At 46.7% G+C, this 26,409-nt stretch overlaps 1 protein-coding gene across 4 annotated transcripts in view; it reads left to right on the top strand.

The window, feature by feature from the left end:
- Nucleotides 1–11,667: 11,667 nt before the first annotated feature.
- The window catches only part of SLC33A2 (solute carrier family 33 member 2), a 109,662-nt gene continuing 94,920 nt past the window's right edge, over nucleotides 11,668–26,409 (top strand). Inside the window, exons 1-2 of one of the 4 annotated variants that reach the window (XM_078686438.1) lie at nucleotides 11,668–11,737; nucleotides 15,328–16,114. In XM_078686438.1, the coding sequence (XP_078542564.1) occupies nucleotides 15,409–16,114 (706 nt within the window). In that variant the 5' untranslated portion in view covers nucleotides 11,668–11,737; nucleotides 15,328–15,408. Of the gene's footprint in view, nucleotides 11,887–11,919; nucleotides 12,048–15,327; nucleotides 16,115–26,409 lie in introns of those variants that run through there. The other 3 variants (XM_078686439.1, XM_078686436.1, XM_078686437.1) reach the window with 3 other exon arrangements.

Raw genomic sequence — 26,409 nt, 5'->3', positions numbered from 1 at the left:
CTAAACTCGGGGGACCAGGCCCTAATTGCCAGTCCCCTGGTAAAGGGCCGTACACATCGTTTCTACTATAACGTAGGACCAGGGGGAACCAGACCATGAACACTGGCCCCCCTGGTAGCAATCTAACCCTTACCATGGCCAGCCCACCACCTTAGTTCTTACCTACTATAACGTAGGGCCAGGGGAACCAGACCATGAGCACTGGCCCCCCTGGTAGCAATCTTAACCCTTACCATGGCCAGCCCACCACCTTAGTTCTTACCTTCCACTTGGGAGGGGGGCACCGTGCTCTTGCTGCTTTCTGTCGCGATCCTTATTTGCCTAAGATGGCTGAACCCTCAGTGTAACCTGCAGCAAGTAGACGCCCGTCAAGTAATCAATATATCCCTTTTGATCGCATATTATGTACCTCACATCCCTTCTGCCGCTCTTTCTGCCAACTAGCCTCCCCTTAAGGGTGTTCTCCACCTGTGCTAAGGTGCACCCAGGAGACAGGGCCCACCTCCGCATCTAAAGCTTGTGCGGGCTAATAAGTATTCCATAGAATTGTTGTTTAAAATACACAGTTGTATTGTATAATAAAGACAGATAATAACTGACTGCTCACTCGCTTATCTAAAGCTCTACGCGGCCTAATAAGGAATTGCTCTTTTAGATACACAGTTTGAAATTAGCATGTACGGTGGGAGCACAGTTTTTTCACACTATACAATGCATTGGTTAAATCGTTGTGCACTCTGCCTGAATGGGTAACGAGGTTGGTCACTGCAAATTATCGATCGCGGACTGAAATACACTGGGGAGTCTCTCACGCCCCTAATCATGCAATTTAATGTTCGAGGAGCCGAAATAACACTTGGTATCTGTAATGATCGAGTTATCTCTAACGGCGCCGTTTCAACATGTTACATAAGTCCTTGAACTGTCATTCCAAGAACAAACAAACCAAGAAGTAATGCTATCATACCGCGTGATCGTGTAATAAACATTGAATCCTGCATCCTATATAGGGTTATCTGCATCCGATATCGAGTTACCCCTTTAGCATTTTGTTCACTTTTATTTTCCCAAATCCCCCCATCAAATGGAACCTCGATGCTAGTTTCATTTAAATAATAGCAGTGAATATATGCCAGTCAGGCGTTAGAGCCCCCATTTAAATTGCCTCGATAAAGGTCGTCGCGGGCTACCTCTGCGCGCGGCGCATTGACGCGGGCTGCCTCTTTGCACGCGGCGCGAGTTGAAGTCCTTCTCGCCTTCGACGGAGCCATGGCTGAACACAAACCCCTTCCGCCCTACTGAACGACAGCAAGAAGAATGCTGCCCTCGCCGATGTCGGCCGCCGAGTGCAACCCGCCATCACGGGACAGCCGCCGAGTGCACTAATCTTACTGGGATGGGGGGGGGGCCGGGTGCTCGGCCCGTCTGCAGAACGGGTGGGACAGCTGCCGAGTGCACTAATCTTACCGGGATGGGGGGGGGGGGGGTGCTCGGCCCACCTGTAGAACGGGTGGTGCGGTGAAGGGGGGGGGCGGGAGGGCGGTGTCCTCGTCGGCCCTTCTGCCTACAGCACACGAATGCTGCCCTCGCCGATGTCGGCCGCCGAGCGCAACCCGCCACCACGGGACAGCCCGCTGGGGCCACCCATGCGACGCCTTCCGCGTACCACCGAGTGCAACCCGTCACCACGAGACAGTCCGCTGGGGCCACCCATGCGACGCCTTCAGCGTGCCGCCATGCTCCCCTTCGGGGGTGTTAACCAACAACGAGGATACACCTCTCAACCGTTGGTCCTTTTCAATCAACCTACTCCACTGCCGGATGGGGGCCCATGCCGCTCACCATGGCTGGGGAACTCGGGTCCGGCGCTAGCGTTAAACTTCCCTCGCCCAACGATGCCTTCGACATCCTCTCTCCCTCCCTCGCGCACAGGATACAAGGGCCATTCTTCACTTTCGTGACTGCGGGGCCCAAGGCCCCCGTTAGCGCTCTATTCCTCTCTCCCCTTAATCGTCTCTCCCTCATTAGAACCGTCTGCAAGCCCCAACCTTGGATCTATGGGCTCCCCCGTGGCAGAACCACGCGGCCTTGTTGACTCGGGTGACCGTGGACTGGGCCCAGGGGGGAGGCCTATTGATCCCTTACCTCATTCGAGAGCGGAAAGCGCGGGCCTCGCGTCCGACGTCGTGGGGGGGTGGAGGAGAGGGGTCTAATGCCTGAGGCTGGCGAGGAGCAGCCTGGCACGTCCAGCTAACAGGGAGGGAGAGCAGCAAAGGGGGCGCATCCTGGGCGGGGCTCCCCTATATCAGGTCCCGGAAAAGGGGGGCGGCTTCTCTCGAGTGACCCCGCCCTGTCCCACCCTTCCTCCTACCGCTCCTCAGTTCCCCACGCCCTACTACGGGGGTTTGCCCTCCTACGGGGTCCCCTGCAGGGACCTCGGGCCTCCCTCAAAGACCTGAAATACTGAGCCTTGATCGAAGCCGAGTGAACAATGATCTGTGTACCAAGCCTTGACCAGGTCACTAACTACAAACATCGTCTGGATCTGTATATCAACTGTAAACACTGCCCTGATTAAACAATGGTCTGACAGCCAAAAGACTGGGATGAAAAATGTATAAAAGGCTTGTAAGCTACAGAGTGAAGTAGCAGCCTCCTGGGTTTTGTCTCTGACTAGCTTAGGACTCTGTTCCATGGCCCGGGCTATTGAAACAAATCTGGGTTTCTCCTGTAGACGAAGGCTACTGTGTCTCATTTTACTAAGTATGGAAGGTATGGAAGATTTTGGCGGTTCTCCCGCCGCCGAGACCCAGTAAGTGGGTTATCCCGGTTCTTCACACTGCTCTCCATGACGAGCCAATGCTGAGGCACTGCTCTCTCTAAAGAGGGGATACGGAGACCCTGCTTGCTGTCAATAGCTGATACTGAGACACTGTTCTCTGTAAGCACTGATACTGTGACACTTCTCTGTAAACCACTGATACTGAGACTTTTCTCTGTAAAGAGCTGATATTGAGACACTGCTCTGTAAAGAACTGATACTGAGACACTTCTCTCTGTAAAAAGCTGCTACTCAGATACTGCTCTCTGTAAAGAGCTGATACACACTGCTCTCTGTAAAGAGCTGTTACAGAGAAACTACTCTCTGTAAATAGCTGATACTTAGATACTCCTCTCTGTAAAGAGCCGACACTGAGACACTGCTCTGTCAATAGCTGATACTGAGAAAATGCTGTCAATAGCTAACAGTGAGACACTGATCTGTCGATATCTAGTACTGAGACACTGCTTTCTGTAAAGAGTTAATACTGAAACACTGATCTCTATAAACAGCAAATATCAACACACTGCTTTCTCTAAAGAGCTCATAGACACTGTTCTGTCAATAGCTAGTACTGAGTCACTGCTCTCTGTAAAGAGGTGATACTGGGACACTGCTCTCTGTAAATGAATGATACTGTGACACTTCTCTCTGTAAAGAGCAGATACTGAGACACTTTTCTCCCTGTAACGAATTGATAGTTAGACACTGATCTCTGTAAAGAGTTGATAGAGACTCTACTCTCTGTAAAGAGCTGTTAGACAGCTGATAGACACAGCTCTCTTTAAAGAGATGATGAGACATTGCTCTCTGTAAAGAGGTGATACGGAGACACTGCTTGCTGGCAACGGCTGACACTGAGACACTGCTCTCTGTAAAGAGGTGCTACTTAGAAACTGTTCTCTGTAAAGATATGATACTGAGGCATTGCTCTTTATAAAGAACTGAAACTTAAACGCTGCTCTCTATAACGTACTGAAACTTAGACACTGCTCTCTGTAAAGAGGTGATACTGAGTCACTGATCTCTGTAAACAGCCGATACTGAGATACTGCTCTCTCTAAAGAGGTGATACGGAGACACTGCACTCTCTAAAGCGATTATACTGAGATACTGCTCTCTGTAAAGTGCTGTACTGAGACATTGCTCTCTGAAAAGAGAAGTTACTGAGTTACTCCTCTCCTTAAAGAGCAGATACTGGCACACTGCTCTCTGTAAAGAGCTGATACTGAGACATTGCTTGCTGTCAGTAGCTCACACTGAGACACTGCTCTCCGTAAAGTACTGATGAGACACACCTCTCTTTAAAGAGGTGATACTGAGACACTGCTCCCTGTAAAGAGGTGATACTGAGTCACTCCTCTGTGTAAAGAGCTGATAGTTAGACACTACTCTCTGTAAAGAACTGATACCGAGACACTCCCCTCTGTAAAGAGCTGATTATTAGACACTTCTCTATGTAAAGAGCTGAAACTGAAAAACTGCTCTCTGTAAATAGCTGATACTTAGACACTCCTCTCCGTAAAGAGCTGATACTGAGACACTGCTCTGTCAATAGCTGATACTGAGACCATGCTTTCTGTCAATAGCTAACAGTGAGACACTGAATATCTAGTACTGAGACACTGTTTTCTGTAAAGAATTAATACTGAAACACTGCTCTCTATAAACAGCAAATATCGATACACTGCTCTGTTCTTTATCTAAAGAGCTCATAGACACTGTTCTGTCAATATCTAGAACTGAGACACTGTTCTGTAAAGAGCTAAATACATAGCTAGTACTGAGCCACTGCCCTATGGAAAGATCTAATATTGAGGACCTGCTCTCTCTACAGAGCTCTGTCGATAGCTAGTACTCAGACATCACTATAAGTAAATAGCTAATAAGGAGACATAGGTTGCAGTGAAAAGTTAATAATGAGACACTGCACTCATAAAGAGTTAATACAAAGACATACGGTCCGATTTAGATCTTAGCGGAGGAATTTACTCTGTCACTATGGTGATGGATATCTCGTCCGGCGAAATATAGCTCCCATATGATATAATGTAATTTATATTTCGGCAGACGAGATATCTGTCACCGTTGTGATAGAGTAACCTCTTCGCCAAGATCTAAATCAGGCTCACAGACCACTTTGAAAAGCTAGGGCTGAGATACAGTATCTACCAAAAGACAGAGACAAAATACTGCTTGCAATCATGAGTAAACCAGAACCAGGGACAAACTGGATGAACACAAAGGACACCAAATTTCCCACCATAAAAGACACCCGAGCAAGAGACCTCCCATTATCTGCCCCCAAGACTTTAAAAAGATCAAAGGAATATAACTGACAAGTTTTCAAACTGCTTATGTGTGACATTATCATACGTTCACTGTGAAAATACATGTCAATGTTATATTGTAATCAGCTGAAGAGGCCTTCCCTTCAACTGCCCAGCTGACCACCAACAACTGGACCTGCCAGGACACTACTTTTAGCCTGTGCTGGAGTGAGTCCTGACCCCCAAATGGTGCCTCCTCAGGTCCTGGATGCTTGGCTGGTGTTTGAGAGTAACGAGCCAATATCTGTGTTACCAGACCACTTACAGCAAAGAAAGACCGTGAGAGTCCAGTCCAGCCTCTAATGACACCAAGTCCAAGCAGCCATCAAGGGACATCAGCACTGCAGAGACACACTTCACTGGGGAAACACACGCTCTACTGAAAGTATCAGTGCACACTCCTGAGGAATGTAGACTGTGCTGGAAAATGCTATGACGCATGTCTGTCACAGTTCCTCAGCATGCTCAGCTGCACATCTTGCCCACTCGCCAGCAAGGGCTCTGATGGCGCGTACCGCTGACATACTTGGCCTCGTGATGACAGCAGGAACGTTGGGTTCACTTCTCCAATCAACTTGAAACCTCTATAGAGCGCAGCATAACTTACTTTCAAGATAAATGTTATACAATGTAACTGATGCAGCAAACGTGTTCCTTCTCCAAGGGGGTGACACAGGCCAGACTCTGCCAAACTTCACCTTCACGTTACTCAGGTGCCTGGCAGCATCCCATCCTCGTTGCCATAAAAAGTGTTGTAATTACCACACAACACAGGTAACTTGTATGAGGCACTTTTAAACCCCACCCCAAGCATATGCACTGCAATCTGTCTCACCTTTGGGGCCTTTTAAGTATTTAGCCATGCAGCACATTGTCTGCAGCTGAGGGCCAGAAGTGGTTCCACGGGGATGTAATGAAGGAAAACAGTGCTCTAGAATGGCCATGCTGTTTTTTAGGTCTCGCTGGTGTTAGCAGCGCGAAGCGCTGCTTCCAGCGAAAGTCCTATTGTTGTGGGTTTGCCGGGAATGGAGGACAGGGGGTGTGTACGCGCTTTCCCTCGGCGATTTTACCTCGTGTGCGTGCACGCCCAGCCCAGCGCCGTGCACATCCCCTGTCCCACATTACCAGGAAGCGGCTAACACACACACACACAGACACACACACTCGCGCGCACACACACACGAAGGCACAATCGCGCGCACACACACACACACACAGCAGACCATCCTATTGTTATCACCAACTGGACTTTACACCCTAAACTGCCACTGAAGCCCCCTCTACATTTTAGTATTGCATCCCAAAATCCTTGTCTTTCTCACGTATGCGCTACCGCCTCAGGCACGTACTTCCATTCTTCGAGTTTGGCCAGTAATTAACTCAAATGGACTCTCAATCACCCCTGAAATTAATTCACCACTCTTCTAACCAAGCACACTACCACATCACTAAATAAAATGTTTGAAGGGCATCAACTTTGCTGCCTAATCTACCACGACCTCACAAGTGCACCTCCCCCGACACCAACACACGCCAATATCCTGGTATCTTGCTGCTTCCTGCAAGCCCCCAATGGAACGTTACCATCTCCCAGGTGTCCCAATGCGACCCCCTAGACCCAAGTCCCCCTCCCTCAACACATTGAAGCCCCGAACGTTACCTTCCTCTTCTTGACCCGCCCACAGTCCCTCCGGCTCCATCTTCACAAACGCTCCAGCTCGAAAAGCATCCGGGTCAGAAAAAGCCGGAAGTGACACAACCTGCTCAGAAAACCGAAGCTTCCGGGACGCGATGTAAAATAATGCGCACTGGTGGTCCGTCCGGAAAAGGCTACCTAACAGGAAGTGTCTAGCCTTGGTCTAGGGAGGTTTTGGGGGGCAAACGTAATTCCAGAACCTATGTGCTTATAACTGAGTTTAAATGAATCCTTTGTTTTCCTAAACAACGGACTGAATTTGTGGCTACAAACTGCTTATATTTCTTAATCATCTCTTCTCAGTCTTTCATAAATAAACGGTTTATTATAAATTCTAAATTTGCATTAGTCTAGTCACGGGTTTGTAAATGTGGAATCTCTGCGGTTGCTGTGTATTGACATACTCTCTGCCACGTCTTTCTGGTTGACTTTGCATATAAGCTAGCACCTGTAGCAAAGGTTATGGTTTTTAAAAATGTATGGTTTATTGCCTTACTGTAATATTACCTAATGTTGGCTTGAGCACTTTACGAATTGGAGATTAAGTACTACGGGCAGATTTACAGCCCCTTGCGCCTCTTTGCGCTGCAATTGCATCACTTTTTTTGACGCATTTTCCCTAATTTCGAGGGAAGTGCATGCTCCTTGTATTTATTACATCTTGGTTCTCCCTGATGCCCCTGATCTCCATACAGGTGGAATCTAATAATTGATTACAGCAGTGGCTGGGAGCTTGATCATACTATTATTTCATCTGCACCTGGAGTTGGCTCCCTCCTCCAATTATCCTATTGGATAGGCTTGGTTACAGACTACATATATTTCCAATATGACTGGAGGGGGAGGGGGAGTATGAATCTGTTGTGATGCCTTTTCAATGAACAGCCACGCAGAATGAAGAACATTCAAGCTTTATTACAAATGTAACAAAAAGATGTTAATATTTCACTACTGTTCTTGGATTTTCGTCACAATAAACTACACTGAACATAATCTTGACAAAAGTTATTTACAAAAGTTTAAGCTATTGCCATTATAAATTACAATAACATTTATTTAAGTATTAATTATTTAAAAAAAATTAAAAGCCATTGTTATTTGTAATCTCAATATATGTAAGTCACGTAAATACAACACATATTGCATTACAAATGCTATAGGTGTCACATTTGCGAAAGTTATAACTATTGGCATTATAAATGACAAAGCTTTTAATTTCGCTATTTTCAAAAACAAAACATAAATAAAAAAAGTCATTTACAATACCAATAGCTCAAAATTTCCTAATGCGAGACCTATTGCATTGCAAATGCTTGTTTTAATAGCCAAGTAAAGAAAGAAGGGTGATAAAGTTGTTTTACACAGAAGATATGCAAATCAATAAAAGCCATGTATGTTTCACTATTTTACATTGCAGAGGTTCCACGTTGCGTCATAGAAATGTAAAGATGTACTGCTATTAGTGAATAAACATTTCAAGGCACGACTTGTGCACAATATTGCATTTCTTATGAATTAGAGCCTCTAGGAATTGGTTAACAGGCTACACAACTAAACTATACTATATACATCAAAATACATTACCCTTCCCATGCCCCCAACATACGCACATAAAATATGAAGTCTATGTGGGGGCACACTAACAAACTGTAAGCATTGGTTAGAGCAAATGAACACACCTGTAGATTTTCAACTACTACACCATGCAAGTCCACGACTCCAGACGGCCAACAAGTCCCCGAGAGGCGTGGCTTTGAGCCCCACCTAACATACGTGAAAAACTGGATTTACCTTCTCCCAGGCAACATCTGAATGCTGTTCACGGCATTTCACAATAGCATGGAAGCCGCTTGGCTGTGGCACCGAGCTTTGGCAGTATGCCCCTTGCCGTCTACATGCTTAGGGTTGTTGCCCTTGGTCTCAAAGGGTCGCATGTTGTTGGCGAAATAGGGCTGCTGTAACTAGGGATGCGGCAGAGGCGTCTCCCTGGGATGAGATTGATGTGGCTGCAGCTGCTGTAGTTTAAACTACTGCCAAGGCGTGTTGGGTGGTCTGCCCAGAGCTGTATGGATGAGACTATGCTGTTCCGCCATTTTGGGCACCTATAATGTACGGTGGGTGAGGAACACGTGGTAACCAAATGCACCTACTACCTGGAACTCACTCCCTAAAGACCTACGTCCTGGGCGGAGCTAGTGCTCCGGTCCAGGCGAAACCTAAAAAGGTAGGCTTAGGCGTGGCAAAAGATTTATTTAGCCAGGCCGAATTAGCAGTTTAAAACTGTACACAGGCGGTAACCGCAGGCCTGAGAGGTGTTGCAAAGGGCTACTTAATTCGGTGACACAGTAAGTGCTGCCGGCCCACTAGCTGCAGTTTATTTACATGCCGGGGGTTAATGTACTACTTAACTAGGGACTTATTAGAAAGTAAATTCAATGTGCCAATCATGGGTAGGTAAATGTTACAATGTGCACAAGCACTTGAGCACTGGTTAGCAGTGGCAAAGTGCACAATCCTAAGGCCAACAGAAAATAATTTTAGCATACAGGAGGGAAGACAGGAAAACGTTTTGGGGAAGACTACTCCAAAAGGTGTCAGGTATAACAATCAGTCTTTCGAAACATATAACCAGCTAAAAGGAACATTTAGAAAATGTGCAGAAAAATATGTCAACCAAAAAACGTACAAAAGTAAATCCGATACAGGGTACACCTGATTGGTCATGTACTATATTTGTAATTGTTGTTGCTCTGAGGAGCACCCACTAGTATCATCTAAGAGTAAACTTAGATGTGTGCAATTTATGCACATGTAAGTTGCACACTCCTAACTCACTCACGAGTTGAGGAACTTTGCAAATACAGTGTAAGCCACACAAGAGAAAACTGCTCCCAAATGTACGCATAAGTTAGCCTTAAGTCTGACCATTTTTCAAGACAACATATTGAATGTGTAGGATAGTCGAAGACACCTGTGTGCTGCAAATCAGGCCAGGAGAGAGTGCGAGTCCTGATGTGAAGATGAACACTGCCGAGGTGGGCCACGAGGAAGGACAACTCCATTTCCTCTGCACTCGGACCTGCCCTGCTTCCTCAGCTGAGGATGCTTTTACCTGTGGGGCCACTGGAGCCTCTGAGGCACCCGCTCCGTGTTTTCATCCGATCATCTCGTATGAATGACGGCAGGCGGTCCTGCTCAGAAGGGCGCCGTGATTTATTGAAGCGCTGCTGTGTTCAGGTTTCTCAATCCCCAGTAGGAGATGCATGATGTAAGGGCTCAGCTTTCTTCCTCGCTGCACGGGCTGCTGGTGAATCGTACTCCGAGCACCGCGCAAGCCCTGGTCCATGTGGTTACTGTACACAAGGTACGTCTTTCGAGTTTTGTGGCGATATTGATGCAATTGGCATGCTTTTCGTGTCCATGCTGCTGTAGGCGGAGCGGGGTGCTGGTGCAAACCGCCTGATTACTTTGGAAAGAGTGGGCTGGGCTGAGAGAAACCTTTTACGGAGTGGTGCTTATAATGTGAGGGAATTGTAACAGTGAACTGCTTCCCACAGAGCGCACTGGACCTATGGAAATCGGTCACTGCCGTCCAAACACTAATCTTCATCATGTGTCTTTATGTTTGTTTTACAAAGCAATGTTATACGTTTATGAAATAGAAATTGCTTCCAGAGGCAGAAATATAATAATGTGGTAAAATAGTTTTAATCAGGGGTGCCCACGATTATAACTTAGGCAATAACATTTTGTGAAAATTCAGGCCCGGGGAATGACGTCACCAGGGGGGTCCCGGGCCGGCAGCCAATGACAGCGCGGCCCGGGACAAAGGGGCGGGGCTTTAAAAAAGTCAGAGAAACGCCCCCGAATCGCGTTTTCTCGAGAAAGCGTGATTGACAGCCTCTGTCTCCCAATGGCTAGCCTCCATTTATGGAGCTAGCCAATGAGTGACAGAGGCTGAACGAAGCCCCATATGTAGGAACATGAGATTTCTCCTGGGCGGAGCTAGTGCTCCGGCCCAGGCGAAACCTAAAAAGACCTTAAGATGCACCTTCTCAACAAATACTGGGGTCCTTAATCATTGCCACTTTTTCACAGTTCCACATCCTGCCCCCTACGGTACTAGGTTTTTGCTACATCATACAAGTCTCACCCCCGCACCTCTTACCACTCCTGCATTTACTACCCTCCCCCTCTACATCTCTTGTAACTACCGCCTACTCCTGCATGCTATCGCCCTCCCCATCAGTCCGTCCCCCCCTACTTTGTACTCCCACCCCCCTCATCCCCTAACATTCACTCTAATCTGACAATTCAATATTGCCTATGGACCAACTGTTATTCCTTCTATATAGTCCCATGTTATTACTGAACGTTGTGTATTGCTCTAATTGTCCTGCTTTTTGTCATCACCTAACTACTGTAAAGCGCTCTGAAACCCTTGGGTCTAGCCAGCGCTATATAAAACCTTTTCAAATAAAAAAATGTTTTAGAAATAAATAAACCGTGTGATGGGAGCGGATATCCTGTGTCACACGGTGGCACGCTGTGAGTTTGGGAGCTAAGTAACAATCAAGTTTAAGTGACATCGTCACGGCGAGCAGCGGCACAAAGCAACCGCCTGATGCTCACCGGAAGTCCCACGGCAGCAAGTGACGTCACATCCGCTCCGTCGCGTGTTGACCCGCCAGCACCCGAAAAGCAAGCTGCGTGTCCCCACGTCACGTAGCCGCTCGTGACTCGAACTCCGACAACCGGAAATCCGGCTGCTCTACTGACGCCCTTCTATTCCAACGCGCGCGTCCTCTCAAGCGCGCGCCTAAAGTGACACCGGAAGTACGGTACTGGCATGCCAGCCACGCGCCTGGCCCCGAGAGCGGAAGAGGAGGAGTGAGTGTCCCTCTCACAACACGCTGTGTGGCGCTAGAGTTGCACAGAGACTCAAAGGGCTTCGGTGATTCCTCGGGCGAGGCTGAGGTACCCGAAATATAGTCCACGTCGCACAACGCTTGGTTAAGGACTGGAGCTGCCCCTGCCAGGTGATCTCGCGGCAGGCGTGACACCTTCGCCTAGTGCCGTCTCTTTATGCGTGACACCTTCGCCTAGTGCCGTCTCTTCATGAGTGACACCCTCGACCAATGCCGTCTCTTTAGCCAAATAGACTTTGAATGCTCGGAATGCCCAGCCCAGTTTTGCACCGGTAAAAGCCAAGCTGAAGAGCTTTATACTGCTAACCTAAATTAGCTATAAAGCCTTGACTGTGTGAAGGTGTCACGCATGACGAGCGAGTACTTCTCGGCTGGAAATAGTTGCACACTCCCATGGGAGGGTATCCTCCAGATTTTGATAAATAACGAGAACATGCCAGGAACATAGAAGTGTGACTACAATTTTGTGTTGACCACGGATCATACAGTGGTTTAATTGCTTGCACTGACAGAGGCATCTCAGATACTGGATCACTAAGAACACATCTTGTCAGCTGGGCAACATCTGGGTTCTTCAAGCACACAAAAAGTGGTGGGAGGAATGCTTGCATCACTAGAGTAGTATTCCAAAGTTGGAATCCAACCATATGCAAATCAGTCTTGACCCTGCTCCTCATGGGAACAGTCCAGCCCGACCTGCTTGGTGAGGTTCTCCCTGAACTGGAACACAACAGCAAACCAAAGACCATGTTTGCCCTGATTAGGGCTCATCAGTCATGTATAGGTTGGTCTCAATGGCATAGTGAGCAAGGGCTTCACGTCTGGCCATACCCATGCCACTTAAGGCAGTAGGTCAAAAACACAAAAGGTGATGGGAGGCATTCCTACCATCACCTTTTGTCTGTATAATGATATATATATATATATATATATATATATATATATATATATATATACACGCTCAGAAAGGACCTGGCTTGGCAGTTGTGGATGAACTGTTCATATTTAAGCAGGGTCTTGACCGATCTGCATATGTCTGGGTGCAAACTGAAGTGGTGTTGTGGGCAAAAGAATTATGGCAGAATGCCAAAAGTTAGTCTTCGTGCAAGCATTCCTCCCATCACCTTTTCTGTGTTTAACATGGAGATATATTACAATGTCTGGACTGGAGTCAGTGTTATGCTAGAAGGAAGTGAAAACAAGCATGTTCAAATGCATTAGCTTTGTGAATTATTCTGTGGTTTTGCACCCATGTATTCAGATAGACCCATGGACTTAATGCATACACAATACTTGCAGATTTCACACAACTAGCACGCATAAAGGTATCTGAGTAACTAGTGCAGAGATATAATCAAATAATGTACAAAAATATACCCAATGCATGCCCAGATGCCAAAGCACGTTTACATATAGATGCTCAATAGAGTAATAGAGCTCTAATGCATCTTAAACAAAATGCATCCATCACATACGTTAGAACATGTGCACAAAAGGTTTGTTGAACTTGTCCTTACAAAGCAACTCCTTCCTAAAGAAGGAAAAACTTCTACTCACCCACAGGAGTCAATAAATACTACAGATCGAATGCAAAGCAAAACTACAATTAAGCTCCCTATGAACTAAACAGTGTTTAAAAGACATTTTGAGTCACCTTCGTTTCTCAAATCCAGGAGATTTCAGTTAAAAACACAATTAGTAGAATTAGGTCAGCTCCTCACAAATACACAGGATTTATTTTTATTTTTAATATCTTTTTGATAAATTCTTTATATTGAACATTGCTTGATACATTTTTCCAAAACATTTCACTTAAGATGAAAATATAGAAAGCTACAGATCAGGGGGTCCTTTATGACTTGGTTACATATATAGATCACACAATTCAGTGGAGTATATCCAGGGTAGATACTGGCATATATACCGAGGCCCCCCGGCGTTGCCCTGCCCCGCCTCACCAAACCGCGACTCAGCAATAGTTATAGGTTGGCTTTTCAGAAATGTATAGTTACAAAATACCCCAGACAATTCAGCTGGCTTGGAATTATTAATAGCATTCTTAGTTTTTTTTTATTATCGCCTTTGTAACAATTGTGCAGGAGGCAAACATCGGGGTTGTAAATATATACCAAGATAGAAAAGGTTTTCACCAAAAATGGTTGTGTAGATTGTAATAAATTTGGTTATTTGCTGTGGATATGATCCCATGTATTATTATGATGGTTCTATAAAATTCATTTGTTGCACGTACAGATCTCTGGATTTTTTTACCCGAGTTTCTGAAATACTGCAATATCATTTAACTAATGGGAGATAGAAAAATAGACTTTATTATATTGAGTTCATAAAAAAATTTCAAAATAATAATCTGAGCAGAATCCTGCAGATGCTGTGTATCATCAATTTATGTTGTGGATCTCATTATACGTATGCAAATAAGAATACTAACTTTTAAAGGAGTTTAACCAAGTCTTGAACTGACCCAGACTCTTAGAATTTTTATTTTTTGGGTGAACGATTGGGACTGCAGTGCTTGGGTCTCTTGTTCTGATTGTGGACCAGGCATGAAAGCTGAGTCATTTAGTTCTGAGATATAATCTTACATGTAGAAGGAATGGCCTAGTAACAGAGTTAGCAGCTTCCTAAGGGTCTGCAGAGGTATGAGAACAATTATGTGAGTTTCAACTTGGGAATAATAACACCCTTGGTGTACACTGGGGTAATTTGTCTCCTTAAATTATGGGCCACTCTTCTCCGGCTACTCTGCCTTTCCCATGCACTTTTCTCTTCTTTCCCGCGGTTCCTCTCTTCCATCTCATCATTTCTTTATTCCCTTAAACTAACACCAATAGTAATGAAAAGCTAAACGTAGGAAAGACAACTAGCTAAATTATGTAAAATGTTAAACACCAAATTCGACAAAATAGTACACTTCAGACAAGGTGCTTGAAATTATTATTTATCGTTCAGAAATGGACAGAAAGCTATTAGATGTTAATAAGTAATGAGGAACTGGATATTTGTGTGTGTCTCGCGTTTTGACCAGCTGTCGCCAGTGAACCATCATTCTTCCACGCCAAGTTTCACTATGATCCTCCTCTATGTAATCACTGTGTTTCTATCCTTGTGCAATTGTAATGGCCCGTTCAAGTGCTTGTTGCCTTTATCCTCTGCTTGCATGATGATCTCTGATCTGGCACTCCGAGTCTGCAACTTAGTTAGCCCCAACATAGAGCCAGCTGACCAGAATTGAAAAACACCTTTTATATGTGCTGGCATGATGCATATCTCTTCTGTGTCCATGGAGAGTGACAGTCTAATTTAATCGGCTGAAAAGTGCTATATTGATGGCATTAAGTTTTCTTTTAAGATTATTTGCAAAACTGGTAAAGGTAAGCCCCATGTGTGCAGTTTTAAGCAAGCTGAAGAGCCAACTATGATTTGTTTTTATAGCAACTCCTATTGTTTGTGAACAGAAATCACTGTGTTTTTTATTATAAAACAACCCTATGCTTATGTTGTTCTCTAATTGATGTACATTGGTCTTTTTAGGTTTAAAAATCACATTCCTGCCCATCCATCGCACATTCCAAATTAACCTTGGCAGTCCGAATACTTGGGTTGTAAGAGCAGATGCCGATTTTGCCTTTACAATGGACATCAAGCAAGTATTTGCTTCTTGGAGTGCTGTACTTTGTGCAAGGGTTGCCCCATGGATTACAGTCTGGGTTGTTGCCCATTTACCTGCGAACTGTTGGACACTCCTTCACACGCATTGGTTTGACCAAAGCATTCTTTTTCCCCTGGCTGCTCAAAGTTGTCTGGGCTCCTTTTGTGGATGGATATTTGACCAAACAAATCTGGCTGCTGATGAGCATGTGTGCATTAACTGTGACCTGCCTAATTTGTGCCACATTGTCTCCTGAAGTGAACTTTACTGCCCTTGCCATAGTACTGATTCTGATGAACGTCATGGCCTCAATTCAGGACATTGTAGTTGATGGGATGGCAGTGAAGCTTCTAAACAACGATGAGATTGGCTATGGTAACACCGTCCAGGTGGTGGCATACAAGCTAGGCAGTGTGCTGGCAGGCGGTCTCGCTCTGACTATTATCTACCTTATTGGGTGGTCCTCACTTTTCCTACTTTTGGCCTTTGTCTACTCTTTGGTGATTATCTACGTTTGGCAAGTAGCACCGTTCCAGAGCATCTCCAGTACTTCTGTCCAAGAGGAAAAACTCCACCAACGACGCCTCAACCCTTGGAAGTTGCTGCAGGAGCTTCTCAGAGTACCGGGCACCGCCTGGACTCTTTTCTTTGTTTTCAATTACAAACTGGGTATGTTTCATATTTTACTTTATTGTAAATATACGACATTGTGTATTCACTGCATCCTTCCAGTCTTTCCTTGTTGTCTTGTTTTTCCATCTCTAGCACTTTCCCACCGTTTAACATTCTTTACCACGCAGTGCAGCGTAGGTGATTCTTTGTGAAAAATAGGGAAAGTTATTTTGTTTGTGCAGGCCCTCATAGATATATGTCTGCAGACTTTAATACAAAATGTACATTCTTAAAAACATAGAATTGCTGAATATGTTGTTTCTTTGACAATCCAGTGTAAATTATGATGGGTTCTTCTTCCTCTTGATTCTTCAGCTTATGAACATCCACAGACACCAGGCTGAATCTGTAAACCTTTTCATCAAGCAATAGTTTTTCAGTACATCTAGTATTGCCACATGACTCCATATTTGGCTTCATCTGTCCAAAAGATGACAACATGGGCCTAAATATGGCCTGGCATCTGTTCCTGTTTTTCCTCGCCATACCAATTTAAACCCAGAGTTCTTCTTTGGTGTTTATCAAAGACCTCAAACACTGAACAACTCTTCTAAAGCACATTGGGTCGCACTGGCATCTGTTCCTGTTTTTCCTTGCCATGCCAAAATCCAGTGCTCGGTGCTTACTATATTAAACATTCATCCAGGTTTCTAAAACACTTTTGGTCTACTGCCACCTCCTAAGGTCTCTGGCTTAAAGCCCTTTCATTGATGTTGAATGATGTATCTCTCAGTCTCACATAAAATTTGCATATGGTATTTGACACCTAACTGTGACGCCTCCGCTTATGGCTCCTGTACTTCCATGCAGTCGAAGACCATCAGGGAACAGAAAGCTATGCTATGTTGTGTTTGGTATGCTATGCTATATTCTGCTATGCTATTATATGTTTTCTTTTGCTATGCTATGTTTTGTTGTGTTTTGTTAAGCTATGCTATGTTTTGTTGTGTTTTGCTATGTTATCTTATGTGTTGTGTTTTGTTATGTTATGCTTTGTTATGTTATGCTATGTTTTGTTATGCTATGTTTTGTTTTGCTATCCTATGCTTTTTTTGTTATGCTCTGCTATGTTTAGTTTTGCTATCCTATGCTTTGTTTTGTTATGCTATGCTATGTTTTGTTGTGTTTTGTTATGCTATGCTATGTTTTGTTGTGTTTTGCTATGCTTTGTTATGCTATGCTATGTTTTGTTGTGTTTATTATGCTATGCTTTGTTTTGCTATGCTATGTTTTGTTATGCTATGTTTTGTTATGCTATGCTTTGTTATGCTATGTTTTGTTATGCTATCCTAAACTTTGTTTTGTTATGCTATGCTATGCTATGTTTTGTGATGCTATGCTATGTTTTGTTATGTATGCTATGTTTTGTTGTGTTTTGTTATGCTATGCTATGTTTTGTTGTGCTGCTATGTTTTGTTATGCTATGCTTTTTTTTGTTATGTTATGCTATGCTATGTTTTGTTATGTTATGCTATGTTTTGTTATGTTATGCTATGTTCTGTTCTGCTATGTTTTGTTGTGTTTAGTTATGCTATGCTATGTTTTGTTATACTATGCTATGTTTTGTTTTGCTATGCTTTGATATGTTCTGCTATGCTTTGTTTTGTTATGCTATGTTTTGTTATGCTATGCTATGTTTTGTTGTGTTTTCTTATGCTATGCTATGATTTGTTGTGTTTTCTTATGCTCTGTTTTGTTTTGCTATCCTATGCTATGTTTTGTTATGCTATGCTGGTGAGGGTGTGTGAGGGTGAGAGTGTTGTGAGGGTGAGTGAGGGTGTGTGAGGGGGTGAGGGAGGTGAGGGTGAGTGAGGGTGTGTCAGGGTGAAAGGGTTGTGAGGGTGATGGGGTGTGAGGGGGGGTGAGGGTAAGGGTGAGTGAGGGTGTGTGAGGTTGAGAGGGTGTGTGAGGGTGAGGGGGTGTGAGGGTGAGAGGGTGGGTGAGGGAGAGAGGGTGGGTGAGGGGGCGGGGTTGTGAGTGGGTGTGAGGGTGAGGGGGTGTGAGCGTGTGAGGGGGAGAGGGTGTGTGAGGGTGAAAGGGTGTGTGAGGGTGAGAGGGTGAGTAAGAGTGAGGGGGTGTGAGGGTGAGGGGGGTGAGGGTGAGGGGGTGTGAGAGTGAGGGGGTGTGAGGGTGAGGGGGTGTGTGAGTGCGAAGGGGTGAGGGGGCGTGGGGGTGGGTGAGAGGGTGTGTGAGGGTGTGAGTGAGGGTGAGGTGGTGTGAGGGTGAGGGGGTGTGAGTGGGTGTGAGGGTGAGAGCGTTTGTGAGGGGATGTTAGGGTGAGAGTGTGAGGGGGGGTGAGGGGGTGAGAGGGGGGTGAGGGTGTGAGGGGGTGTGAGGGTGGGGGTGTGAGGGTGAGTGAGGGTATGTGAGGGTGTGTGAGGGAGAGGAGGCGTGAGAGTCCGAAGTAAATGGTGGCAGGGCAGACATCATAAGACAGAGAGAATGCGTTGGTCAGTTTCAGAATCAGGAGGGGCAGAGTCAGCACAGTCTGCGAGGGATCAACGTGTCTAGAGGCAAAGCATAGCGGATGTAGCATTGCAGCTAGCAAGTCGAGTGTTTTCAAGATGAGTGTCCCTAGAGAGATGGCAACACAGCAACAGCATTTGAGGAGCATGGCTACTGTAAACAAGCACGGTAGGCTTTCACTTTCGTCCAGAAAAAAAACAGGAACGGTGCAGAGAACGCCGAACAAAACACGGCTTCCCCGCGAAATGGATGCAAAAAAACCAAGCTTTCGGCATTCTGATGCCAGGGCTCAGATAAATGGTGGTGTGCGATGTACACGCGGGGAGGGGGTACGGGGGAGCAGCAGCCTTTGAAGTCTGATGCCTAGGCACAGACAAATGGTGGTGTGTGATGTGGCTGGCGATAATGTGCACATGCATAGCTCACATGAACTGTACGCGATCTGCAGCTAGGTAGACTTTTCTTTTCCGCTTACTATAATCTCGCCTATTTATCCCTGCGGGATAGGATAGGCGAGACCTAAAAAGAGAGGTTAGAAAACTAGAGAGATGGGGGGGAGAAAAAGTCAGAAAAGACTAGTAATTAGAAACCGGGCAATATGAAATATGTGTTCTTTTAAATACAGCGATCCTAGAGATAACAAGCATTTGCAATGCAATAGGTCTCGCATTATATTATAAGTTTGAGCTATTGGCATTGCTAAATAACGCAACACCAATAGCGCAAACTTTAATAATGCGAGACCTATTGCATTGCAAATGCTTGTTACTATTAGGTGCTGGGTGGTTCTGACTGTGAGAGCTCATCCACAGCTCATATCAAAACAGCAGACTCGGTTTCTCTCCTTCATAGAACAGCAACCACATTTTCCCAAGCTGGGTAGTAATATCCACTATTTAAGCACTAAAAGGATTCGGTTTGTGAAACGTTCTATAATATTCATTTATTCCGTTTTTTTATACTGGATTCTTGAAAAGGAAATAGATGAAAAGCTGGATCATTTCAATAAGCACAACAGTGAGGTTGTTTGAGTTAATTCTTACCAAAACAACTGCCATGTGCATGGCCAAACTGGAAATAAAACTCCAGCTGTGTGCTTTATTCTACACAGTCTCTTGTTAGCCACTGAATTTCATTCAGCACACGGAGTGCCTGGTTTTGCATCAATTTGAACTTTCTAAGAGATTTCATGTGGCTCTAATCAGAGTCCCTGCCTTTTCAGTGCAGCAGAACAAACATATCCTCACTCACACTTCGTTTTCCACCACACCCCTCGCATTCTCCATACCTGGCGGCATCTTAGCTACAAAAAAGAAAAACCTCAGAAGCTGGGAGCAGAAATGGGTGTGAAAAGAGAGGCTGAATTCCAATAGCATGATGCCACCTGCTGAGTCAGAGACTTCTCTGCTCTCACATGCCTACCTTAGCACTATTGTATTGCAGTTGCATTTATATAACACTTACAACCCTGGCGAGGCATCGAAGCGTGCTATTCAGGAACTCAAAGAATTAGTGGCAAATCAGTATAGTGAAATCTGAAAGTAATTTGACTGATGGATATATTAGTCAGTTATTTGGATTGAGAAGGATAGTGGAGGGATAGAAGAGGGAAAAAGGTTTGCATTTATATAGTGCTTGATACCCCCTGATGAGGTTTTGAAGCGCTCCTTCGGCAAGTAGCACGCTACTCCGGAACCATAAAAGATTAGGGGTAAATTAGTATAGTGAAATATGAAATGTGAATAGTCATTCAGATATTCTCATTGAATGGCTGTGTACTGCAATTAAAACCTAGTTAATTTGCCTTTGCAGAAAAGCCTGACCAAAAGCTTAAACCACCCAATTACTTCAAACAGAGGAAGTGCTGGTATGGCACACAGGTACATAAATACCAGTACTGTCATTTCACCCACGTCAGTTTTTTCTAGTGACTAATACAGATGCTGCTAAAAGGACTGTGGCAATCAACAATTCCAAATTATATCCAATTATATCCAGTGTCACAGGAAAGGCATTCAAAGGTGTTGGTATTTAATTGAATATCTGTGTGCATGGGGTAATTGCTCCAGTCACAGAGTGTGGGGTGCACATGCATGGCAGAATACCCGAGATTACGTACCTAACTATGGGAGGACAACGTTACTATATGTAATATGAAAGCTCCCAGAGTTTTGAGAGGGTACAAGGAAGGCAAACACTGCTGTTTCAGGAAGCAATATTGTTGCAGACAACGCACTTGGCCCATCTATCTGTGCTCCAGCTATGGGCTTTTTGAGTAGGTTGACCAGAAGAAGCACATCAACACAGAATGCCAGGGGACATCAATTGAGTTTAGCCTGAACAGAGTGTTATTTTGGAGAGTTTTAGGTGTGATCAAAGAAAGCTAGTAACTGCATCTGTTATGACACTTTAATAGCATAGAGCTGCTTGAATGTCAGAAAGAAGCAACTCTTCCACACTTTTGTCAGAACCTTTTTCTCCAGTATCTGCAAGTGACTGTCAAATGTGAGCTATCTGACTTAACCTGCTCACAGCAACAGCAGGAAGCACCATGTATTGACGCAATGATGGACCATTGGGACAGCAGTGAGATTACTGAGTTTATGATCCCCGTCCCAACGAAAGCTGGCAGGGTCCCAGCTGTGAGTGTACAGCGGTGGGGTGCTACAATACCATCTTTTAAATCATTTAGCAGCTGCTTCGACATAAATGCTTGCATGTAGCAAACACTGTGTTCTCAAGATTGGAGGGTTGGGGATAAGGGAGGAGCCTCTGTATGAGAACTAATGGCCTCCATTCTGTAGTCAATGCAGCAACAGGTGCAGTCAGACGCGTCGCCAAACTGCATCACATTCTCAAATTGTGTGCTAGCGCGGAGAAGTGCTAACTTCAGGGGCTGGGTCTTCTCCCAGAACCGATGCAGGCTTGAGGGCTTTCGGAGACTATATTTAGTCTACCAATGTGCCCCGTCGCCTGTAAGCCAAAAAGTTCTTGGTTCTCGTCTCTGCCTGCCTTCAGGATAAAGGAAGGACCAAATGTCTTTTTGAGAACTTTAACTGGGCGAGAGAAATCAGTGTTGTATTCTAGAGCATTCCCTCTAAATGTGGAGGGCTGGTATGCGTGGTATCCCCTTTTGGCTTTTTTAAGTGCCTACGTAATGAGGCGGAATACGCAACTTTAATAAGTTTATGAAATGAACAGCTTTAATACAGGCATTTTAGAGATACTAACTCGGAGATCCAATGTTGTCGAAAAGGCTATTACAGCAACTCCAACTCTGGTCAAATGAGCACCGTGGGAGTTTTAATGTTTGTGACCATGTATCTATTCCAGGCATTTAGCATATCTCGTGAGCAATCTCTTGACACTCTAAGGGGGATCGGACGAGCCAATCTCGTGGCCGGGTAATGTCCACGCGTTGCCGTCCCTGATTTGTGACATAGTATTGGGTGTGTTGTTGGTAAGGGAGCGGTAAATACGGGAACTCCCTCCCTTCCCCAGGTTAACGGTCATAGTCTAGGCTTTGGTTGGGCTGTATTCGGGCAGGGGGGTGCCATCCGAGATGTGAGAGTGGAGGGCGTGTCGCACCTGTAGGTATCGGTACAACTGGGAAGGGTGGAGGGAGTAGTGGGATTGCAGTTCTTGGAAGGATCGAATATGGCTCCCAACGCGGAGATCACCCAGTAGGGAAATACCGATGAGGTCCCATGTTCAAAAGCCATAAAGGTTGGCGACCTCCCAAAGCCATGTGCCGCACCACAGTGGGGTATGTTGGGTCAGCTTCTTCGACCATTGGGTGTGATGTAATGAAGCTCGCCAGGCCAGAAGTACCCAGCGAGTGACTTCAGGTAAGGTTTGGGGGATGGCTTCTCCATATAACATCCCCTGGATGGCAGGCAGGCCCAGGGTGTGCAGCTCTAAGCGGTATGCCGGGTCCGACCATCCACCGGTATGCCAGTCATGCACAGTGAGGAGCCGAGACGCTAGGTAATAGAGGTAGAGATTCGTCATCCCCAAACCACCGTCGAAGGATGGGAGCCGGCACTGGGTAAGGGCCAGCCGAGGCCTCCGGCCTCCTCACAGGAACTTGGTGGCCATGCTGTCCAACTCTCGGAACCATGGTCTCGAAAAGGAGAGGTACGTATTCTGAAGGATGTATAGAAATCAGGGGAGGACCATCATCTTAAAGAGGGCTATTCTGCCCATAGGGTTTAGGAGCAAGGTTTGCCACTTGAGCAGATCCGCCCAGGCTCTCTTCACTAATGGAGTGACATTAAGTGTCTAAGCGAGGTCGGGGAGGAGGGCCACCCAGATATTTGAAGGACTATCGTTGAATAGATATCGACGACTGCCAGTCGAAGCACGCTCTCGAGAGATAGAGCAGGACCAGAACGGACTTAGTCGCGTTCAACCTAAGGCCGGAGGCTTGCTCGAAGAGGTGCAAGGCCCGGAGGCATCGGATCTGCCAAGAAAAGCAGAACGTCATCAGTATAGAGGGAGATCTTGTCTTCCTGTAAGCCAGGCAATCTCCATCCCTTGAGGAGCCGGTCAGATCGTACTAGACAGTCCAAGGGTTACTTAGCGCGAATAAGAGGGTGAAAGGGGGCATCCCTGCCTCGTGCCTCTTCTGATGGGGAAGGGTTTCGACAGCGCTCCATTGACTAGAACCTGGGCCCTGGGTTTGCAATATAGTGCCTTGACCAGGTCACGGAAGAGGGCCCCAAAACCCATTTCCACCAACACCGCCTCCAGGTAATGCCAGTCCTACGAATCAAATGCTTTCTCGATATCCACGAGAAGGAGGGATAGGTAGGGGGTCAATTGTTGTTGGTTCGCTAAGGCACGGTGAAGGCGTCTGAGGCAGTGTTCCCCGGGAGGGCATAAACTGGGGGTGGACCAGTCTGGCCAAGTAAGCTCTTATACGGTTGGCCAGGACTGATGCAAATATTTAAAGCTCTGAGTTGATGAGGGAGATGGTGCGATAATCGGGACAGTGTCTCGAGGGGGGCTGAGACTTAGGGATCACTACAATAGTTGCAAGATCCGTCTCGGGATGGAATGAGCCGTTTTCCGATGCCTCCTGGTACATTTCTAAAAGGTGAGGAATCAAGGTGTCCCGGTAGGATGCATAGAATTCCTGTGTAAGTTCGTCCGGCCCAGGTGTCTTGCCTGCAGCCATACGTTATATGGCGTCACTAATTTCTTCCGGAGTGACAGGGAGGTCAAGGGCCTCTGCCTCAGACTCGCTGAGTTGCGGGAGGGAAAACTGCCCGTGCCGGAGTAGCTCCGGGAGCGAAAGGGCAGGGCGTTGCGCAGTGTAAAGGGTAGCATAGTAGGCGGCAAAGCACTGGGCCAACGCCATGGGAGCTCGCTGTGGCACTCCGTCCTGATCAAGTACTTCAGGAATGATACGGTTAGTCATCGGATAGGTGGTCAGGCGGTGGAGGAGTTTCCCATTTTTGTAACCCCACCCGTAGACTCGAGCCACGGAAGACCTCCATAGGAGTTTGGCAGCCTCCAGTGAGGTCTGCTTGATCTCATCCCTTAGAAACGCCAATCTCCTGTCCTGGGCCTCCGACCTCTGTTCCGGAGGTTGAGCCTTGATTAGAATAGCCTGCGCCTCCAGGTGCGTGATGTGGGAATCATGCTTCACACGTGTAAGCTTGAGCTGTACCTTGGCAAAGCCCCGGATAGTGGCCTTACCGGCTTCCCATAGGGTGCTGGGAGAGGAAACCGACTCATGATTGGTGGTGAAGTATCGACAGAGTTCGTCTCCCACTTAGTCTCTAAAGTCCCGGTCTTGGAGGAACTAAGCATTCAGCCGCCAGATCGGGTGCGAAGACCTAGGGAGACCACCCATCCGCACCGCCACTGGGGAGTGGTCAGATAGACCTCTGGGGAGGATGGTTACATCAAGAAGTGCGCGACAGTCTGGTACCGGTAGGAAAACGTAACCACGTCAGCCTGGTTGTCAGACATAGGGCTAGCAGGTCTAGGGCAGGACATCTAGCACGGGTGGCCAATGTGGGCGTAATGGCACATGTGTGAGGTTTTGGTGGATACGGTGCTACAGGGCTGAGCCCCGCGCTTTTGCCATGCAGCTGAGTATGCAAGCTGGTACAACTAACAACGGAAACAGCAAAAACGGAGCGGGACATCAGTCCCCCTCCCCAACCCCTTCCCCCCACCCTATACTTCAGGAACAGAAGCATCTGTCAACCTAACAGTGAAAAACCAAAAGAAAACCAAACTAAAACGCTTGGGAATGTTGAATCGTGGAGGACCCCTCCTCATAGCAGAATGTGTGTGTTCATGACCATCGGGAGATAGAGTCATGAGTACTTGAAAGAGCAGCCCAGCAGCAGAGTTAGTTGCGTTGGAAAGATGAAGCCGGGATCAAGCAGGACCTGTGAGGAGCGTCGGACTGCGGGAAAGATCATTGTCAGGTAGGACCACCACTGACGGCCAGTGTGAGACACCCCCATGGTCTGAGCGACCTGAAGAACCAGCACGACTCATCCTAAGAGGGGCTTCAGGGAGCGCCCCGGAATCCACCTGGTGAGTGGAGCTCAATGGCTAATCAGAGCGAGCCCGTCTCTGCCCACTTCTCCTGCGTGAACGGTTGTGTTGTGCCCGGGGGTCTGGGGAGTTGTGGCCGGCACTTCCAGCGCCGGAAGTGGGAGATGGAGTACGAGTGTTGAGCCTCAAAGGGCGCTCCTCTGCCGGGGAATCGAAAAAGAGGGCCTTATTCTGGAAAATGACCTGCAAACGGGCGGGGAAGAGGAGCCTGTACTGTATAGTGTGCTCGTGCAATTTCTGTTTGACCTCCCCAAATGATCGGCGATGGTCCTGTACTTCTCGAGTGTAGTCTGGGAAGATCATGATCTTCAGACCTTCATATTTGAGATTTTTTTGCTTACAGGCTTCAGCCAGAACAGAACTGTCCTTAAAGTTGAGGATTCGCATTATTATCGGTCTATGGGGTGCTCCCGTATTGGCTTGGGAGCCAGTGAGCCCTGTGCCTTATCAATCACAAACCATGGGGAGAGAGAGCCTACTGGCATCCATGAGCGCAGCCAGCGCTCTACGAAGTCCGCCACCCGGCCTGTTCCGCTCCTTCTGGAAATCCCACTAGTCGAAGGTTGTTGTGACGAGGCCTGTTTTCAGCATCCTCAGCCCTAGGTGAAGCTCCTGAATTTGAGAACGGAGGCGGGAAATACGGGATTCGGCTTCCTTAATCCGGGCTGCGACATTGCGAAGGTACTGCCGGATGAGCCATACACATCGACCCGGACTTCAGCAATCTTTCCTTCTACTGATGTTTGCGAGGCATGGATTGCCTGAAGGATAGTGGACAGATCTGTAGGGAAAGGAGGTTCTTTGTCCGCGGCTCCTCCAGCTGCCCCAGAGTTGGTAGTGGTAAAGCGGTCCATTTTGGTCTGGGTGGCAGGCGTCTTTGGTGCCCTGTCCCTACCCATTGGCGACAGTCTGCAAGGCAGGAGGACCAGATGAGACTGGGACGCGGGAGGCCCGAAAGCAGAAGAGAAGGGGATAGAACCCCGCTACTCCGGGCTCTACCGTCCGACCAATGGCCGATAGCCCTTATGCAGGTCTAGCCACTAAGCGAATGCAGATGTGCAGGGTTCCTCTGAGGGTCGAGGCCAGCAGTGGTTTCAGGGCGCAGGGCCAACGGTGTGGAGGAGCAGGGCATGGGCCGCAGGATACACAGTGAGCGAGGCAGCCAGGGAACGGGCGGAGGGCAATCACCCAATGCACTATTGCTGTGCATCAGAGAGGCTCTCCCCACGAGATCCCCAACGACCCTA

The sequence above is a fragment of the Lissotriton helveticus genome, chromosome 4_1 (genome assembly GCF_964261635.1).
Source record: "Lissotriton helveticus chromosome 4_1, aLisHel1.1, whole genome shotgun sequence".
In the NCBI taxonomy this organism is placed as follows: Eukaryota; Metazoa; Chordata; class Amphibia; order Caudata; family Salamandridae; genus Lissotriton; species Lissotriton helveticus.
This window is presented reverse-complemented; position numbering and strand designations above follow the sequence as displayed.